Raw genomic sequence first — 19,479 nt, forward strand, 5'->3', positions numbered from 1 at the left:
AGAAAGAGAGAGAGAAAGAGAGAGAGCAACTGGAAGGAGTGAAAATCAGAAGTGCTACATCCCAAAGACACATTCAGAGACTGGAACTCTGTTAAGGGCAGAACAGAGAAGGTTCACTCTGTCCCTGGTCTGTGAACTCCCAAGGGCTTTTCTTCTTAAATCCTTACCACATTCATGAAAAGGCCTTGGGAGCCCAAGATCCACAGGTACAGAGAAGGGGCCACTCTGTACAAGAAAAGAAGTCACCGTGCGGTGATTTTACCTTCAGTCGGTCTTGACTTGGAATATCCATAGTGTGATCCTGTGCGAGAGCGAGAGTCTGAGCAGCATCTGGATAGCAAGTAAAACAAAAGGAAAACCTTCCCTGGTAATAACCATTCTTTCCACAGAGACCTCAGCACACAGCCCTGATGCAGGCTTGTTCTCTAGAGATGGACTTCTGTCTGGAAAAAGAGTCTCATTCCCAAATGGAAAAAAAAACTTATAAAAATGACAAACCCAACAAAGCCATGTTAAAAGACAACGCCAGAGAAACCTGGAGGAAGCGGAAGTGGCCGAGCATGCTCGCCCATGGCACGGGTTCAGATTTTTATGCACAAAGTGATCAAGCAGCAAACAAGGTGGTGTTCATCTCTTCCTATTTCTACAGACTGCCTTCCTTATAAGCAACAACAAACATTACTTGTCTATTAAAGTTTGTATTTTTAAGTGTTATATTACAAGACCTGAAAACCAAGAATTTGCCAGACTTATTTCAGAAAACAATTCCATCTTCAAACAAACCTGCATTCTTAAATGCTACGGTGATTCCCTGATCTGAATACAGACTGGCACTGAGTCTTGTTCTCTGCAACTACATTTTCCACAAAGTACTGAATGTTTCTCTCCCAACGATCAACAGAAGCAGAAAGGGAGACAGAGTAGAGAGAAACTCTGTGTTTTTAGATGGTTCTTGTCTTACTATCGTGTGTAACAGGCACACATGGATGTGTGGGACACAAGTCAGTCCTCTCCTTCCATAGTGGGTTCTGTAGATCAAAATAGGTCAAGATTGTATAGCAAATCCTTTAACCCACTGAGCCCTCACACTGGCAAAACAGACATCCCTATACTACATTAGCTGAAGAGGGAAAGTATCCCAAAGACTTACAAAAGTCTCAAGTGAAACAAAACCTAAAAACTACAGAAAAAAACAAGCTACTCAGACACTAACCTGACCTACACCATTACTATAAGCTTCGTGTAACTGAGACACATTCAAGTACGTGTGCCTGCTAAGGACTAGGCTCACCAGTCACTAATAGAGACCAAGAAGCTGTCCATGAAAACAGCATCCAATAGACCACAAGAACCCAGATCTACACTGTAACTATTCTGACAACTCAGTTGTTTTTCACAAAACAATTGTCTTTCAAAATTGTTATATCATCTCTAGAAGCATTTTGAAAGCTAAGTAAGTATAAATTCAGAAATAGCATCTTCTTGCCAAAGTCATCTTCAAAACAAGAAACAAGATCAAACTAATACAATGCAGGTGAAGAGAATTTTGTTTTTGTTTTTTAAAAAGCAACCTGTGTGCCGGGCGGTGGTGGCGGACACCTGTAATCCCAGCACTCTGGGAGGCAAAGGCAGAGAATTTCTGAGTTCGAGGCCAGCCTGGTCTACAGAGTGAGTTCCAGGACAGCCAGGGCTATACAGAGAAACCCCGTCTTGAAAAAAAAAAAAAAAAAAAAAACCAAATCCAAAAAAAAAAAAAAAAAGCAACCTGTGGTTACTACTAAAAAGACTCATTTAGGCCAAACTACATAAAAAACAAAAGAAAATCATCTAAAAAGCTACAATATAGAAAGAAATTTACAACTACAAAGCTTGTTATATCTACTTCATTTTATTAATATACCTGGGAAATTATTTAAAAAGAACCACCTTCATTTTCTAAAAAGAATGACTTTTCTTCAACAGTCAAAACAGATAAAGATCTAAACCCACTTAAAAAGATCCAAAAGTTGTAAGTATAACACTTTTTTCATTGTCTTTTCAAATAAAGCACTTGCAATCCAATTTATTTTTAGGTCAACAGAGACATTCAACTATAAGCACCAACTATAAGAGCAAGTCAAAGCAGACAATCCAAACTCCTTGTAAAATTCCTGTGAAACCCTGTATAATATTACACTTTTAAAAATTCTTTGAAAGTTCTTTGCAGCAATTTCCTAAGGCACTGTGATTACATAACATATTGTCAGTGAGAATCTGAAACTTTACAGCCCCTGTCTTTGCCTCCCAAGTAATGGGTTGCAGGTGTTCACCATCATGTCAGGACTCTGTGGCATTTAAGTACAAAATTTCTTCAGACAAGTTAAATAAAAATTAAAATGTTGTAAGAACTTAGCCGGGCAGTGGTGGTGTACGCCTTTAATCCCAGCACTCTGGGAGGCAGAGGCGAGGGATTTCTGAGTTCCAGGTCAGCCTGGTCTACAGAGTGATAGCCAGGATAGCCAGGGCTACACAGTTAGAAACCCCATCTCGAAAAAAATCCAAATCCAAAAAAAAAAAAAAAAAAAAGAAAAAACAGCAAAACAACAACAACAAAATGTTGTAAGAACTTAATACTTAGAGGGACAATGTGTGTCCAAACTCTTGGGAGGGTGAGCAGCTTGTGTTGAGAGTCCAGAAAGATGAAGGACACATGGAGTGTGGCAGGATGGTTATGTAATCATGGCCCAAGACACGAGTCTCATACTGGGCCAACCACTGACTGGACTGAAAAACACCAACAAAACCCTCTGCTTCTTTCCCTCCAGCACCTTCTCAGATGGCAGTTGTAAAGATGAACTCAACTGTTAAAGAAATGTTCCAGCCGCCCGGTGGTGTAATCCCAGCACTCTCGGAGACAGAGGCAGGCGGATTTCTGAGTTTGAGGCCGGCCTGGTCTACAGAGTGAGTTCCAGGACAGCCGGAGCTACACAGAGAAACCCTGTCTTGAAAAAAACAAAATGCAAAAAAACCAAAAAAAAAAAAAGAAGAAAAAAAGAAAAAAGAAATGTTCCTTTAATAAACTACAGAGAAAGATATTTGCAGAAAAAGCACAGGAAAATAAGGGAGGAAAATGTATGAACTAGCTATGCTCACTCTAAATATTCAGAGGACAGAAAAGAAAACAAAGTCAACAATAACAAGACAGAATTATGAAGTCCTTCATTTATTTCATACGATTAGTGACTTTCCAAAGAAAATTTTAACTCACAAATGACTGAATTTCAATAAAACTGCCTCTCATTTACAAAGCTCCCTGTTTCAATGTCTTTCAGTGACACGAAAAGAAATTCAGCAAGTCTTTGCAGGCTGTTTACTTCCCCGAGCATGACCAAAGCCTAGCAAGGCAGTATCATTTGGACAGTGTTTCTCAAATCTAATTGAGGTGAGGTGAACAGCAGAGGCCAGCTTCATCAGAGTGAGGAAGAGTGACACACACATTTCATTACCATCTCTACCCAGCCACTTTGGAAACCAGACTCTGAACACTAGTTTCCTCCTCATAACTAAGAAACTCAAAGCAGTATTTAAAGTCTGGGAAGGGTCAAATTGGCTTACAGATAACAGTTTATTGAGCCAAGTGTGGTGATTCATGCCTGAGATTCCAACATTCAGAAGGTGGGAGAAGCAGGTATATCCAAGTTTGAAGCTAGCCTGAAATACATAGCAAGTTCCAAGCCAACCTGAACTCCAATATATGTTATAATTAAGCACACTAGCATGTGTTGGTGTAAACAAATTACAAAAAGTATTAAAGTGAAAATTTCTTGGGAGAACCTTTATAACAGATGGATCACAGCAACACTACCAAGAGCCCACATTGTGTGTGAAAGAGAGGCAGGCTTACATAACTAATATGAGACAAACAAAGGGGGGGCAGGGTAGGTTTAAAGCACCATCAATGAAGATCTGTCAGCAAAGACATTTAAACTTGAATCTATTCACTCATTAAGAAACACAACCACAATGATATAATCTGTCAATTCTAGAACACAGGCAACCCTACAGAAAAAATTATAATTACAAATCTTCAATAATTAAGAAATATCCTACACCACAGCACAGCAGCCACAGTAATGGCTGGAAGTAGCAATTTTGAATGCTTCCAACATACAGAAAAGCTAAACTTAAGATGGCAGGGATGTTAGTTTACCCTAATTTGATCATTGAAGATTCTATATGTAACAAAATTCTCCATTCTTCCCCCCCCACACACACACACACACCACACACATACACACACGCACACGCGCACAGAGGACAGGTTTAAGGTTTTTTTTTTTTTTTGTAATAAACCCAATGCAATATGTGGACTTTGTTTGGATCAATCATCACCTGAACAAACCAAAAATAAAAAGTATTATTACTTATGAGTAAAGTAATGATGTGGTTATGTTTGAAGGAAAAAAAAGTCCTTATCTAAGAGATTTTTTTAAATATATCATGATAAAGGAAATATATAGTGCAATGTTTATAATTACTAAACTTAAACTGGGCCTCTCTGCCAGACCAGAAAATCTACCTACTAGGAAGATAGTCGCAGGGGAAACCACAAACTCAAGGCCTGCCTTTGCTACAGAGTGAGTTTAAGGCAGCCTGGGCAACTTAGGATGATACTCTCTCAAAATAGCCAACAGAAAGCTAGAAAACATTGATCAGTGGTAGTTTACATAAATACGAGGCCCTGGGTTCAATCCCTTGTGCTGTATAAACAAAAAGAATCACATCCAGGATACAGACAGCTCTACTCTCTAGCTTGAGTACGACTGAATTTATCAGTGAGGACTTACTTAACAGTAATACCATGCTGTGTGACAGACAGTCCTACGAATATCCCTCCCGTCGTGTCACAGATAGCACTCCATTTCCTCTAGACCCCAGTTCCCATTATTTGCTTCCTTACACTCAAAGCTTCAATACAAACTGAAGAAACATATAACATACCTGTTTTAACAGAGGCTGATATAACAAGATTCTTTCTTAGCATGTCATAGAGAGGGCTGTAAAAGAAATAATATGGTTTTCCCTTATATATTAAATACACCTGTAGTATGATACTTTCCTACTTTCTCTTCGATATACAGAATCTTTTTCCCACATTTTTTTAAAAACAACTTAAGCATTAAGGAGGAGCCAGGCCCAACAGTGCTTGCCTGAAACCCCAGCATTTTGAAGGTTCAGGCTGAAAGATCAAGTTCGGGGTTATTCTTAGCAACTTCCTGATTTAGTGCCTGCCTGCTTCAGGTTCAAATGTGAGCCTATTTAAAAATACAAAAAAACAAAAAAAAAACAAAACAAAACAAAACAAAAGGAAAGCCAGGTATGGTGGCACACACCTTTAATGGAAGGGATGGGGAGTGGGGGAGGGTTGTGAAGGTAGGCAGATATCTTTATGTTCGAGGCCAGCCTGGTCTACAGAGCAAGTCCAAGACAGCCAGGGCTGGTTACACCAAGAAACCCTATCTCAAAAAAAAAAAAAAAAAAAAAAAAAAAAAGGAAATGAATGTCCAGCCCCAGTTATCTTGTCCTCAATTTGATCAAACTTTATTTTATTAACTATTGGCAATCCAATTGGGAAGATTTTCTTTGAAGACTATTCTTTTCTTCTAGATGTCAAACTTTCCATTTTTGATTGGAAAAAAAAAAAAACAAAACACCAAAGCCTGAAAGGAAGTTTTATCAATGTTAAGAGAAAATAAGCTCAGAAAAAAAATAATCACTATAAAGGGCAGGGGAAACACCAGAAGGTGAGGGTGGGGTAGAAAGATGACTCTGACTGTGAGCACTGACTGCTCTTACAGGAAAACAACTAACAGCACCCACATGGTGGCTCAGGACCATATGTAACTTCAGTTCCTGGACATCTGACACCCTCTCTGGCCTCCTTAGGCACCAAGCACGTACCTGAGCAGACACAGTCATGTACGCACTCACACACGTGAATTGAAACTTTAAAAAAAAAATTTAAAGAACACCAACTTGTGACCTAGTACTCCCTCCTAATCAACCTTCATACAAGATATTCAACCAGACGCTCCCCACCCTCTGGAAACTGGCACAGCTCAGCTCATTCTGCTTCTTCAAGGAACCTCTGACAGGCTAAGTCCCAGCCACTCCCATGTCGTCGACTTCTCTCTACAGCTCTTACTGTCATGCTATTTTACCATGTATGAAGATGATTACTATTCTGTATGTGCCATCAAATCAGACTGTCCACACTGCAAACCACTGCACTGTGCATATGTCTCGCTGGCTATACAACATATGTTGCCCTTAAAACACTTACTAAAGAAAAATAACCTATACAGACTGAGTGAGCAGACATAAGCACTCCAAAACACATTAAACCCTCACCCTTTTTACCTTGGAGCTTTCACAGAAAAGCTCTGACATCCAAGTAGATCTCCCAAAAGATCTCCACCACAGTATACCATATGTTGCTCCTGTTGATCATAGAGCTGCTTCACCATTATATACTGGCCTAGATAGTGCATTACCTATATGAGAATAAAACACCATGAAATGATATATCTGACTACTACCAAAACCACAACTACCCATGAGTGGTTGAGATACTTTGCTAGAGAAAGACATGCAAGACCACCAGTATTTGGATGCTGACAGAGTGCAAGCAATCCCCAAATAGGCTAGATGTTTCCTACACTAGGTTCATCCACTCATCCATCAGCAGAGCCTGATCTGACAATGAAAAAAGGCAGCAACTTCGTATTCTACTGCAGTGCCCAATGTCTAATGGACCATTAGTCCTAATTCAGAAACTAGAACCTAGGTCGCTCACAAATAAAAACTGTCTATCTGGTTTTTCCTTTCAGGTTCCAAAAACTCATGATCCTAAACTTGAAAAGTGCTCTTTTACACGTAAATGCATGTAAAAGCATGTCCCAGAACCTTTATTAAATCATCTAAGCTGATAAATGTACTGCTTGACAATAGACCTGGATACATTTTATGACAAACAGGGAGAAACTGAAAGGGGAAAGGGAAGGACTTGGGGAGATACATCTACCAATACATTTTTTAATACTTCATTCTTTAATACTTCAAGCTTTATTCGTTATTTCCCTTCTATCTTACCACCCTGACCCTGGAATGTTTCTTAAAAGGTTAAAAAGTACCAAACTTCTTACTCAACAATTAAGCTCTTGTTAAATATCAAAAGCAAGTCAAAGACATCTATAATCTCAGCAATATTACTGATAGATATTACTGATAGATATGCTGGCTCTTTGAAGGAAAATGTCTGTACTTTTGTTTTCTACTTAGGAAAGGTGGGAGGTTCTACCATATTAAATGCAATTTGAGTATATTAACATTTGAATAATGTAATCCACTTAAAAAATTTAATGTGCTGATTTATAAAAAAATAAAAAAGCTTCCAGATGCTGTTATTTAAATTCCTAAACATTCAACATGATTCAGGGCTCCCAGAGTACCTGACAAACGCCGCACAGTGATAAAGTTACTGCTTCAGTTCCTTCCTGCAGCAAGTCTTATAAGCTGTGACTTTTTTTAACCCACACATTTTGCTTTATAACTCCCAGGTCAATGAATGAGTTTGTGAATAACCACATATACATGGACTTCAAAAGGAAGTGTGGAGGAAACAGGAAATGAACATGGCAGCCCTTACAATATGAAAACTGTTCTTTCAGTAGTACAACTTCCTTTCTTGGCCCAGATTTCAGATCTGTGCATATGATGACCTCTATTCAACTGTTCTTAAAACTGGGAACTGTCCCTGATGGCTTACCTCTTTCATGGTGAATACTTCTCCCTGAGCACCTGCTGCCTGCAAAATCTTCAAAAGCTGCAGTTTTGGTCGTACCTGCTATAAACATAAAAAATTAAGACAGAATTTAATACCTGAAGGGCCTGAACTTACTATGTAGTAAAAGATGACCTTGAACTCTGGATCCTCCTCACAAACCCAGCATAAAGTCACTATTTACATTTCAATTAGATTGGTTTCTGAAAAAAAATTATGAAAGAAGAGATCTTCCAAAAGCAAACAAACGGGGCTGGAGTAGATAGCTCAGCGGTTAAGAGCACTGATTGCTCTTCCGAATATCCTGAGTTCAAATCCCACCAACCACATAGTGGCTCACAACCATCTATAATGACATCCGATACCCTCTTCTGGAGTGTCTGAAGACAGCTATTTATTTATTTATTTATTTATTTATTTATTCATTCATTCATTTATTTATTTAGTGTACTGACATATAATAAATAAATCTAAAAAAAAGTTTGTTGTTTTGTTTTGGTTTGGTTTGGTTTTGGTTTTTCAAGACAGGGTTTCTCTGTATAGTCCTGGCTGTCCTGGAACTCCCTCTGTAGACCAGGCTGGCCTCAAACTCAGAAGTCCACCTGCCTCTGCCTCCCAAGTGCTGGGGTTAAAGGCATGCGCCACCACCACCCAGTTAGAAAGAGTTGTAAAAGCAAACAAAAAAACTCTAGGAGACAATTGCTGTCTTTCTGATAAATCTTTTACAACAGGGAGTATATTCATACCTACAAGGATGACAATAATAAATTTTTAAGGAAAATAGCTGTTAGCTTGAAAACAGGAAAATTAGAATATTAGAATCTTTGTGCATTTATGGTGGAAATAAATGGCATAACTGCTGTGGGGGGAAAAAAACTTAGCAGCCCTCGGAAAGATGGCTCGGTAGTTTTCCTTGCAGGAAACCTGAATTCAAGTCCTAGCACTCACAAGGCACCTCACAACTCTAATTTCAGTTCCAGGACACTCTCTTCTGGTTTTGGTTGGCACCAGACACACCTGTGAGGCACAGACAGACATGCAAGCAAAACACTCATATTTTTAGTTACGTTCCGAGGTAGCTATTAAAAACCTGAAAGCTGGGGCTGGAGAGATGGCTCAGAGGTTAAGAGCACTGGCTGTTCTTCCAGAGGTCCTGAGTTCAATTCCCAACAACCACATGGTGGCTTGTAACTCTCTCTAATGAGGTCTGTTGCCCTCTTCTGGCCTGGAGGCATACATACAGACATATACAATGTATACATAATAAATAAATCTAAAAAAGCAAAACAAAAGACAAACACCTGAAAGCTGGAGCCAGGCATTGAGGATACACTTTTAATCTCACATTTTTGGGGGTAAGGGGTCATGCAGAAGCAAGAGGATCTCTTGAGGCCAGCCTGGTCTACACAGCAAGTTCCAGTACAGCCAAAACTTTACAGAGACCCCATCTCTATAAAAGAAAAGGAAAGAACCTGAAAAACAGGCCCAGACTAAGTATTTGTATACTAGTATTATTCTCAAAGATGATGGCCCTGACACTCAGCAGGTTTGATAAACACCATGTGTTGCATGCAGCCATCACTTCCCTGACTGTGGCATTTGTGAGTTCTTTAGCCAATTAATTGTGACTTTGGGTTTTTGTTTTTAGACATTTTTATTATAACACTGAAATGAAAACTGAGGCACCAAGGAAAGACCAAGTTATCTAGTTACTGCTCTGCTGCCCTATTCCAGCCACAGGAATTTGACTGACTTTATCATATAAATATAAATATAAATGTATCTATATACATATACATACATACATACACACACATTTTGTGGTATTTGCTTCCACTTGCATACTTTCCTATCTTGTATCTTTCATTTAGAATGTCTGGTCTCAGACTATTCATTACTATTTTTATGTGTCAGCTTATTAACTATTTATTAAACCAAGGAACAGAAAACACTCTTCTGCATCTGTGAAAAGACTGAATTTTTCTCCCTTTCCAACTATTCATTTTGGCAGCTCTGGGGATCTATCTATTCCTGAGCTTGCACATCCAAGGCTAACCCCTACTCCTGCTATAAATGGAATATGACCATGCCCATAAGTTTACATTTGTTTTAGGGCTACAGTACTTTATGGCCTGCAAAGCCTAACAATGTGTGTTTTCTGGCCCTATACAGAAAGTCTGTTGAGTCCTACCCTAAACTTCAAATAGTTCATACTTTGTATTAGTAAAAGTAGCACCACTCAAAGCCAGGTAGTGGTTCACAACTGTAATCATAGCACTTGGGAGACGCAAGTTCCAAATGAACTTCACCAGGCTGGCTTCAAAAAAAAGAAAAAAAGTATCCTACTTGAAGAATCATTATGCATAATTTTTTCATACTTTGAATAACCTACCTGGAATATTAAAGAAAGTGGACTGCCTGGCGGTGGTGACACACACCTGTAATCTCAGCACTCTGGGAGGCAGAGGCAGGCGGATTTCTAAGTTCGAGGCCAGCCTGGTCTACAGAGTGAATTCCAGGACAGCCAGGGCTATACAGAGAAACCCTGTCTCCAAAAAACAAACAAAAAAAAAAGAAAGTGGACAGTTGGGAGGTGGGGAGATGGCTTGGTCACTACAGTATCTGCTGTACAAGCATGAAGACCTGAGTCCATTCAGATTCCAGCATGGACAAAGTCTCATGTGGTAGTAGAAATCTATAGTCCCAGTACCAGGAAGGCTGTGACAAAGGAACCCCCCTGGAACTAACTGGCCAGTCTAGCTCAATCAGTGAGCTATAAATAATATATAATTGTGGGCTGGAGAGATGGCTCAGTGGGTAAGAGCACTGACTGCTCTTCCAAAGGTCATGAGTTCAAATCCCAGCATCCACATGGTGGCTCACAACCATCCATAAAGAGATATGACACCCTCTTCTGGCATCTGGAGACAGCTACAGTGTACTTACATATAATAAATAAATATTAAAATATATATATAATTATAATAGGTAATCTGTAATTTATAATATATAATTATAATAATACATAATATAAAATAAATAGTAATATACAAAGTATAGATTTAATAACAGACCCTGTCTTTAAAGTAAGGTAGAGCACACCTGAGGAAGACAAGCCATTTTAACTTCTGGTCCACAGACACATGAACAATTATATCACACATACACATACAGGAGGAGGGGGAGTCAAGAAGCTGAGTACTTAATCCATATATTTCATATATATATATATATATATGTGTGTGTGTGTGTGTGTGTGTGTATGTATATATGTGTGTGTGTGTATATATATATATATATATATATATATAAAAAAATCTCAAACCGGGCAGTGGTGGCCCACGCCTTTAATCCCAGCACTTGGGAGGCGGAAGCAGGCAGATTTCAGAGTTCGAGGCCAGACTGGTCTACAGAAGGAGCTCCAGGACAGCCAGGGCTACACAAAGAAACCTGTTTTAAAAAAAAAAAAAAAAAGAATCTCAGTTGCCAAGGTTGTCCTTAAATTCGCCCTGTAGCCCAAGCAAGCTTTGAACTTTTGATTCTCCTGCTTGAGCAATCCAAGTAGTTGGGATTATAGGAGCTTACCATCAGATCCCTCAATAAAGACATTTTGAGGCTTCTGCCTCCCATCTTCCCTAATGCTTTAGCTATAAGGATGGTACTCAGAATGAAAAAGACCCAGTCCTCTTTAGCTATTCTCTACTTCCTATTAATTTAGACATGTAATTATACTCTTCAGAAGGAAAAGAAGCTATGAAATTCCATTGCAGTCTATCTGTACTGGCCAGAAGACAGAGAGCCAAGAGAATGAAAACAGCCATCTCAACCAGGAGCTAGCAGTGGGAGGAAGAAATGAACCAAAGTAGCCGGGCGGTGGTGGTACACACCTTTAATCCCAGCACAGGCAGGTGGATTTCTGAGTTCGAGGCCAGCTTGGTCTACAGAGTGAGCTCTAGTACAGCCAGGGCTAAACAGAGAAACCGTGGGGGGGGGGGGGGGGGGGGATAAAAGAAATGAACAAAGGTGCTACAACTGTGGAATGATAGATAGGACAGGGGTTCCACTCCTCAGAACACATCCTGGGCATATGCCTAGATCCAGCAGCAACTAAACTGCCTCCAAATGAGAAAGTTCTACAGCAACGACCTACATTCCCGAGTAATAAAGATAATATAAAGTATATAGGGAAACGTTTATTATTACAAAACAAAAAACAAATGGGTGGCTGGGGACGTACAGCTCCACGGTAGAGCGAGCACCTGCCGAGCATGTATGAGGCCTAAATGCAATCCTGAACAGAGAGAGAAGCAAAAAGACAGAAACAAAATTTAAGGAATGGGACCAGCTCAAATTAACCTTATCTCTGACATAAAAGATAAACCAGGCTGATGAGTCTCAGATACAAATTTGCATGGACAGTAGAAAGAGTAGGTGTCATCTTCTAGAGGAACTAGTCTGAGAACTTGGCAGCATTTTATAACACACTATTATTATATCATAGAACTGGAAAGTCTACTTTTGAGACAGTTTCAAGACCTTCCTCATTCCTATGCAGGAAGCAGACAAGTTGCAGGTATTGTCTCCCTTCTCTATCCCACTATCAGCAAGACAGATGAGCTAGAGCTTTCCTAACCCCACAGTTTACCTCATGCTACATTCATTAATTTCTTTACCAATCACTCTATCTCAACCTCATCATTTCCCAACACGCAGGAGGCCCAGACTGTGATCTACTACACTCCGCTAAGCTGGTCCCTATAGCATGCCCATAATATAGAATTTATTTATTTATTTATTTATTATTTATTTTTGTTTTATTTAAGACAGGGTCTCTATTATGTAGCTCAGGCTGGCCTCAAACTCACAGAGATCCTCCTGCCTCTGCCTCCTAAGTGTAGGATTATAAAGACTTACATATATCAAATTCATAGAGCACAGTTTTGTCATTACATTGTATATTATCAAGTTTGTATCGCTTTTAGAGTTTCCTCAATGTCAAGAACTCCTTCATTCTAAAGTTTCACAAGTATTTCTTATACTTTCTTCCAATGTCTTAACTTTTTATAATTAAATCCTTAATCTACCTGGAATTTGTGTTTTCCAGATAGATGTTATCACAAAATCATTTTATAAAATTAATTTATACTACATCTTTTCCTCACCAATTCCAAGTCCTGCTTTCAACATATATATTAAGGTACAAACACGCAAAAATGTTTCTGAAACACAAAAATAAAGCAATTTAAGGGGCTGGAGAGATGGCTCAGCGGTTAAGAGCACTGACTGCTCTTCCGAAGGTCCTGAGTTCAAATCCCAGCAACCACATGGTGGCTCACAACCATCTGTAATGAGATCAGACTCCCTCTTCTGGAGTGTCTGAAGACAGCTACAGTGTACTTACATATAATAAATAAATAAATCTTTAAAAAAACAAAAAGCAATTAAAAAAAAGCTATTAAAGAAAAAAGTCTGGAGCTGGAGAGATAGCTCGGTAGTTAAAGGCACTTGTTACTCTTCCACAGCACCTGGGCTTCAATTCCAGCAGCCACACAATGGCTCACAATAATCAGTAGTTCTGATCCCAGGGTATTCAATGTTCTCTTCTGGTTTTACCACATGCATGTAATTCAGACAGTACATGAAGACAAAACATATAGACTTACATACACATACAATAAAAATAAATCTTAAGAAATAAAAAATAATTTAAAAAAAATTCTGTCTGCAATAGGATACACCAGAGAGGAGACTCAAGTCTATATCCACAAATGCCTAAAGAGAAGATATGGATTTGTAAGAATATATTTGCTATATTCACCATTTAAGATAGCCTTTAAAAAAAAAACAAACTAGCCTGACCTGGTGGCACATGCCTAGAATCCCAGCATGTAAGCCAGGCAGGAGGATCAAGCAAGTTCACAGCAGCCTGGTCTACAAAGGAAGTCCCGGGTCAGCTAGGACTAACATAGACTGTATCTTTCTTTCTCATAGCTCCAAAGTAAACTGCATAAACAAAAAGAAAGTAAATCAACTACAACCGAGACAAAAACAAAAAAAACAAAAAAAACTTAGATAACCTGGCCCCACATTCTCTACTACCTACCTCTAACCTAAAACATGCCTAATCTAACAAAACATAAGAATTAACAAGCAAAGGGGCATAAACAGTGAAAATCCAGACCTACCTTGACATTTCAAGCTGACTGTAACTTTCAAATGTATAATTTACAACATCACCACTTCTGCTTTAAGCAAACCTTAATCAGTGAACTCAGCTATATACCTCAATTCAATTTAAAATATTTAAAGAAAAGATGCCTGGTAGTGATTACCTGACTGATCTGTTCCGGAGAAATTCTGCAAGCACTGTCAGATGCTGAGCACTGGGCAGAGGTGGAATGTGATGTCATTTTGGCAGTGAAGATTCCACAGTTAGCAAACTACAAGGCAAAAACATATAAAATTGTAAAGCAGAAAATTTGGTCTTTAGCATTTACTAAGAAATAAGTTGGGGGCTGGACAGATGGCTCACCAGTTAAGAGCAATGGCTACACTTCCAGAGGGCCTAGATTCAATTCCCAGCACCCACACTGCAACTCACAACTGTCTGTAAATCCAGATTCTAGGGGATCTGACACCCTCACATATGCAGTCAAAAGACCAATGCACATAAAATAAAAATAAATGTAAAAAGAAAAAGTAAGCTGGGCATGGTGGCACACACCTTGAATACCAGTACCCAGGAGGTAGTTCAAGAGCAACCTGTTCTACACAGCAAGTTCAAGGACACCCAGGGCCTAGAGAATCTGTCTCCTAAAGAGAAAAGGAAAAAACTGCCAGCAACATTTTTTTTAAACACACACACCTGCATAAATGCAAAATACTCACACTAAACAGAAATTCTCAATTGTCAAATCAAGCACCAAAGCTAGAAACTAATCTACCCAAGTCTTCCTCAGGTGAATTCCTGAAAGAGACAGGTTTGGACAAGTTCTGCCTTCAATGTGGATGTTAATGAGTACATTGTTTCTAGCTATCTGCAAGTCAAATTTACCACAGCTGCTTCCCAACTGGCTGTCAGGTGGAGCCCACGTGCTTAAGATAAGAGCTAGGAGACACCCACAGCTGGAAAATCACTAAGTTTCAAAGACCACACAGTCCAACATGCCTGGACAAGAAACCACAGGAAAGTGAGTGTCAAAGTTTGCCTGTTAATTGTGGTAGGACACACTGGCAATCTCAGAACTTAAAAAGGAGGAGGCTTGTCATGAGTTCAAGGCCAGCCTGAGGTTCTCAATAAGACCCTCTCAAACAAACAAACAAAGTCTCTAAAATTACATTTCTGCAGCCGGGCGTGGTGGCACACAGGCCTGTAATCCCAGCACTCTGGGAGGCAGAGAAAGGCGGGTTTCTGAGTTTGGGGCCAGCCTGGTCTACAGAGTGAGTTCCAGGACAGCCAGGGCTACACAGAGAAACCCTGTCTAGGAAAAAAAAAAAAAAAAGAAAGAAAGAAAGAAAGAAAGAAAGAAAGAAAGAAAGAAAGAAAGAAAGAAAGAAAGAAAGAAAGAAAAAATACATTTCTGCAATCACATACTGGAACTTTTAAATATATAAAAATCTGCAAAGAGTGACCACTGGTACTGCATAAGACCAGAGTTTGATTCCCAGAACCCACGCCGAGTAGGGAATAACAATGGCCTATAAATCAGCTCCAAGGGTCTTCTCATCATCCCAAATATAGTTTCCAGCTGGGCAGTGGTGGCACACACCTTTAATCCAGGCACAAGGGAGGCAGAGGCAGGTGGATTTCAGAGTTCAAGGCCAGTCTGGTCTACAGAGAGAGTTCCAGGACAGCCAAGGCTATACAGAGAAACCGTCTCAAAAAAACAAAACACAAACAAAAAGTATATATATATATAGTTTCCTTCCCTTATTTTCTTCAAAATGGAGTCATAAGAAATATATAATTTAGCCGGGCGGTAGTGGCGCACGCCTGTAATCCCAGCACTCTGGGAGGCAGAGGCAGGAGGATTTCTGAGTTTGAGGCCAGCCTGATCTACAGAGTGAGTTCCGGGACAGCCAGGACTACATAGAGAAACCCCGTCTCAAAAAAACCAAAACAGAAAAAAAAAAAGGAAAAAGAACATTGTATGTAATTTGGGAGATAACTGTTTCACTGCAGTCACTTAATTCTTCTCATATTGGGAGGGATGAGATAGGCTGATTCCATGACAGGCTTCAAAGTGACAGTTATACAGACTAAGCCTAAATCTCTTTCCAAGAACTAGACAGGTCCAGACAAGCCCAGACAAGTCAGTTACTGACAAAAACCCCAGGCTTCAGGCAGCTAGTCAGAAGCTGCCCCACCACAGCTTCTGAAGCAAGGACAATGGGTCAGCAATAGTTTCCAGTCCCAAGCTCCGGTAATGCTTCTAGAATTTCCAAAGAGATGGACCCAACAGGTTAAGACAGTGGTCAGCTACCCCAGAATTCCCCTAATGTGCTTTAAATTGGACCTGCAAGCTCACTTCAAGGTCTGTCTTGGTAATAGGGAGACCTCAGCATGCAGGACTTCTAAAGAATAAAACAATGGATTTATATAGTGTTGGAGTCCAGGGCATCATTCTTTGGTGAATCATGGACCCTTACAAGATCACTTTAGTTAATTTAAATTTTTTAAAATTTATTCTATGTATATGAGGACTCTATAGATGTTCAGAAACACCAGATGAGAGCACCAGATCCCATTACAGATGGTTGTAAGGCACCAAGTGGTTGCTGGGAATAGAACTCAGGACCTCAGGAAGAGCAGTCAGTGCTCTTAACTACTGAGCTGTCTCTCCAGCCCACATTTTTAATACATTTATTTTATGTATGGGGATGAGGAGAAATGTTTGTGCGATAGTGTGTCCATGGGAGTCAACAGTGCAACTTAGTAGAGCGGTTCACACCTTCCATTATCTTGGTCCTAGGGATTGAATTCAGATCAGTCTTTCAGTAGATACCTTTTCTCACTGAGCCTAAATTTTGCTCTAATTTTTCTTTTTTTCTTTTTTTCAAGACAGGGTTTTCTACCTGCCTCTGACTCCCAAAAGCTGAGATTAATGGCATGCGCCACCACTGCCGGCCTTGAAGAAGATTTATCATTTTCCAAAGCCAGGGCCAAGGCCTCTTGAAGAAGATTTATCATTTTCCAAAGCCAGGGCCAAGGCCTCATCCTTTGCCTGCCTGCCACCTAAGGGGCAGCAGGCTCTAAAGCTCCCAGCTTCTTCTCCTGCACAATGCCTGCCTGTGCCACCATGCTCCCCTCCAAGAAAATGATGGACTAAGCCTCTGAAAGTGTAAGCAAGCCCCCAATTAAGTGTTTCCCTTATAAGGAATAAGGGAAAGAGCTTATAAGAGCTGCTTTGGTTATGGTGTTTCTTCACAGCAACAGAACACTAAGTTTCGAATCTCCTGGAGTTACAGGTGGTTGTAACATGGGTGCTCAGATCTAAAGTCTAGTCCTCTCAAAAGTTAAAAGCAGGAAGCACTCTCAACTTCTCAGCCATCTCTCCAGTGCCTGATCTACTTTCAATATAATGTCATTAAAAAAAAAAGATCAAAGCAAGAATTTTAACCGGGCAGTGGTGGTGCGTGCCTTTAATCCCAGCACTTGGGAGGCAGAGGCAGGTGGATTTCTGAGTTCGAGGCCAGCCTGGTCTACAGAGTGAGTTCCAGGAAAGCCAGGGCTACACAGAGAAACCCTGTCTCAAAACAACAACAACAACAAAAAAAATTAAATGTTTTCTTTTTCTTGTACACTTTTTGTTTTTTATTTGTTTCTGTTTTCAGGCTCAGGGGGTAGGGGTTCTTACTCTGTAGCTTATGCCTTTGAACTGACTACAAAGGCAGTTAATTTAATCTAAGGGTTAAGACTACAGGAATGTATCACCACTCCTGGCTTTGGGGATTTTTATAGAACCTCGTAATGCTAAAAATTTATATGGAAGAGTTAACAGGCTAAGAATGCAAGTCACTTCCAAAAGAGCAAGAAGGGAAGGAAGGCCTTAGCCTTCCAAACAGCCAAAGTTCTAAAAAAGCCCATTTGAGGAGCTGGAAAGATGATTCAAAAATTAAGAGCACTTGCTACTCTTGCAGAGGACCTACGCTCAGTTGCCAGAGCCCACATGGCTGATAACAACCATCTGTAACTCCAGTTCCAGTGGACCTGATGCCTTCTCCTGGACTCTGTGGGCACTGCTTACACACAGTACACGTACACACAGTACATGCAGGCAAAATTCCCATACAAACACAATAAAAATAAATAAATCTCTTTTTTAAAAAGTCTACTTGTAATAGCAAGAAAATATTAAATAAAATATATAGGATAAAGTAAAGAACTAGAAACACAAATTGAAAATTCAGTGTTTGACAAGTGGTTGTCAATTATGAAATGAATGTATATGTTCAATAAAATGAGCTAGGAAAACAGAAGTTATATGAAATAAAATTGTTCCCTGAGCCAGGTGGTAGTGCCACACACCTTTAATCTCAGCATTCAGGAGGCAGAGATAGACAGATGAGTTTGAGGCCAGTCTGGTCTACGTCTACAGAAAGGTGTTCCCTGAAAAAGGGGGCTGGGAATAGTTAATTCCTGCACAAGGACTAAAGTTCAGACCACCACCTCACCACCACCACCCCCACACTCAGCCCATCTGTGTCTAACAAATGCTTGTAAAATTCATATTGGTTAGGTCAGTCTCTTTTGAAAATATCTTACACACTCTTATTGCTTATAGCAAGAGATACAATGACATTTCCAACTATGATACTACAAGATCTGTTTGTTTACCCTAGTATAGCTTTATTACGATTTACTCACTTTAAGGATTTAATCAAAGATGTGTACGTTTTATGTTATATTAGCTTGACGTCTGTCTTTTTAGTGGTTATGATATAAGGATCCTTTGCATCTTAAAGAATTCTGTCTTAAAGTATATTTAATCATATATTGATATGATCATACCAACTTGCTTTCTGTTATTTCCAGGTATGTCTTTTCTCAGTCTTTTACTTCCAATGTTTGCATGTACTAGGAACTTTTAGTATACCTCCTGCATATACATGACTTTGGTATTTTTTTAAAAAGACATCAGAGATGTGCACAGAACTTTACTCCTAGCATTCCAGAAGCAGAGGTAAGAGGAGAGTCTCTGTGAGCTCAAGCCTGACTTGATCTACAAAGCCAGAACCAGGCTGTCAGAACTATTTAGCAAAATTGCCTCAAAATAAATATAATTAATTTTTAAATGCAGAGGCCAGAAAGATGGCTCAGCAGTGACGGTCTTACTGGCCTCTAGGGGTACTAGTAGGTACACACATGGCACACATACAAACATATAGGCAAAATACACAGACAAAAGTAAATAAATAAAACTACCTTTAAAATAGAAAAGAAAAAAAAAAGCCCAACCAGTCACCTTCTGTCCCTACATCACTACTCAGATCTTTTCCCAGGGAAAAGAAGTTAATGGCAGGGATTGGCAAGACCTAAAGAGTTAAGAGGTAAGAATCACAGAGGAGACTACAAATCATTCATCACTTGGGAGGTTTTTTCTCAACTCCTCCCAAGAACAGGTTCCTGCAATGTCCTTACACACATTTGAAATGCT

The 19,479-nt window shown here is 39.6% G+C and overlaps 1 protein-coding gene across 8 annotated transcripts in view; it reads right to left on the bottom strand.

The window, feature by feature from the left end:
• The window catches only part of Mdm4 (MDM4 regulator of p53), a 42,349-nt gene that overhangs the window by 20,873 nt on the left and 1,997 nt on the right, over positions 1–19,479 (bottom strand). For 3 of the 8 annotated variants that reach the window (XM_052201154.1, XM_052201149.1, XM_052201151.1), the window contains 5 exons: positions 14,155–14,262; positions 7,808–7,885; positions 6,400–6,533; positions 4,981–5,036; positions 263–330 (listed from right to left, as the gene is read on the bottom strand). In XM_052201154.1, coding sequence (XP_052057114.1) covers positions 263–330; positions 4,981–5,036; positions 6,400–6,533; positions 7,808–7,885; positions 14,155–14,232 — 414 coding nt within the window. In that variant the 5' untranslated portion in view covers positions 14,233–14,262. Of the gene's footprint in view, positions 1–262; positions 331–4,980; positions 5,037–6,399; positions 6,534–7,807; positions 7,886–14,154; positions 14,263–14,546; positions 14,636–19,479 lie in introns of those variants that run through there. The other 5 variants (XM_052201155.1, XM_052201152.1, XM_052201150.1 and 2 more) reach the window with 4 other exon arrangements.

The sequence above is a fragment of the Apodemus sylvaticus genome, chromosome 12, assembly GCF_947179515.1.
Source record: "Apodemus sylvaticus chromosome 12, mApoSyl1.1, whole genome shotgun sequence".
NCBI classification, from domain to species: Eukaryota; Metazoa; Chordata; class Mammalia; order Rodentia; family Muridae; genus Apodemus; species Apodemus sylvaticus.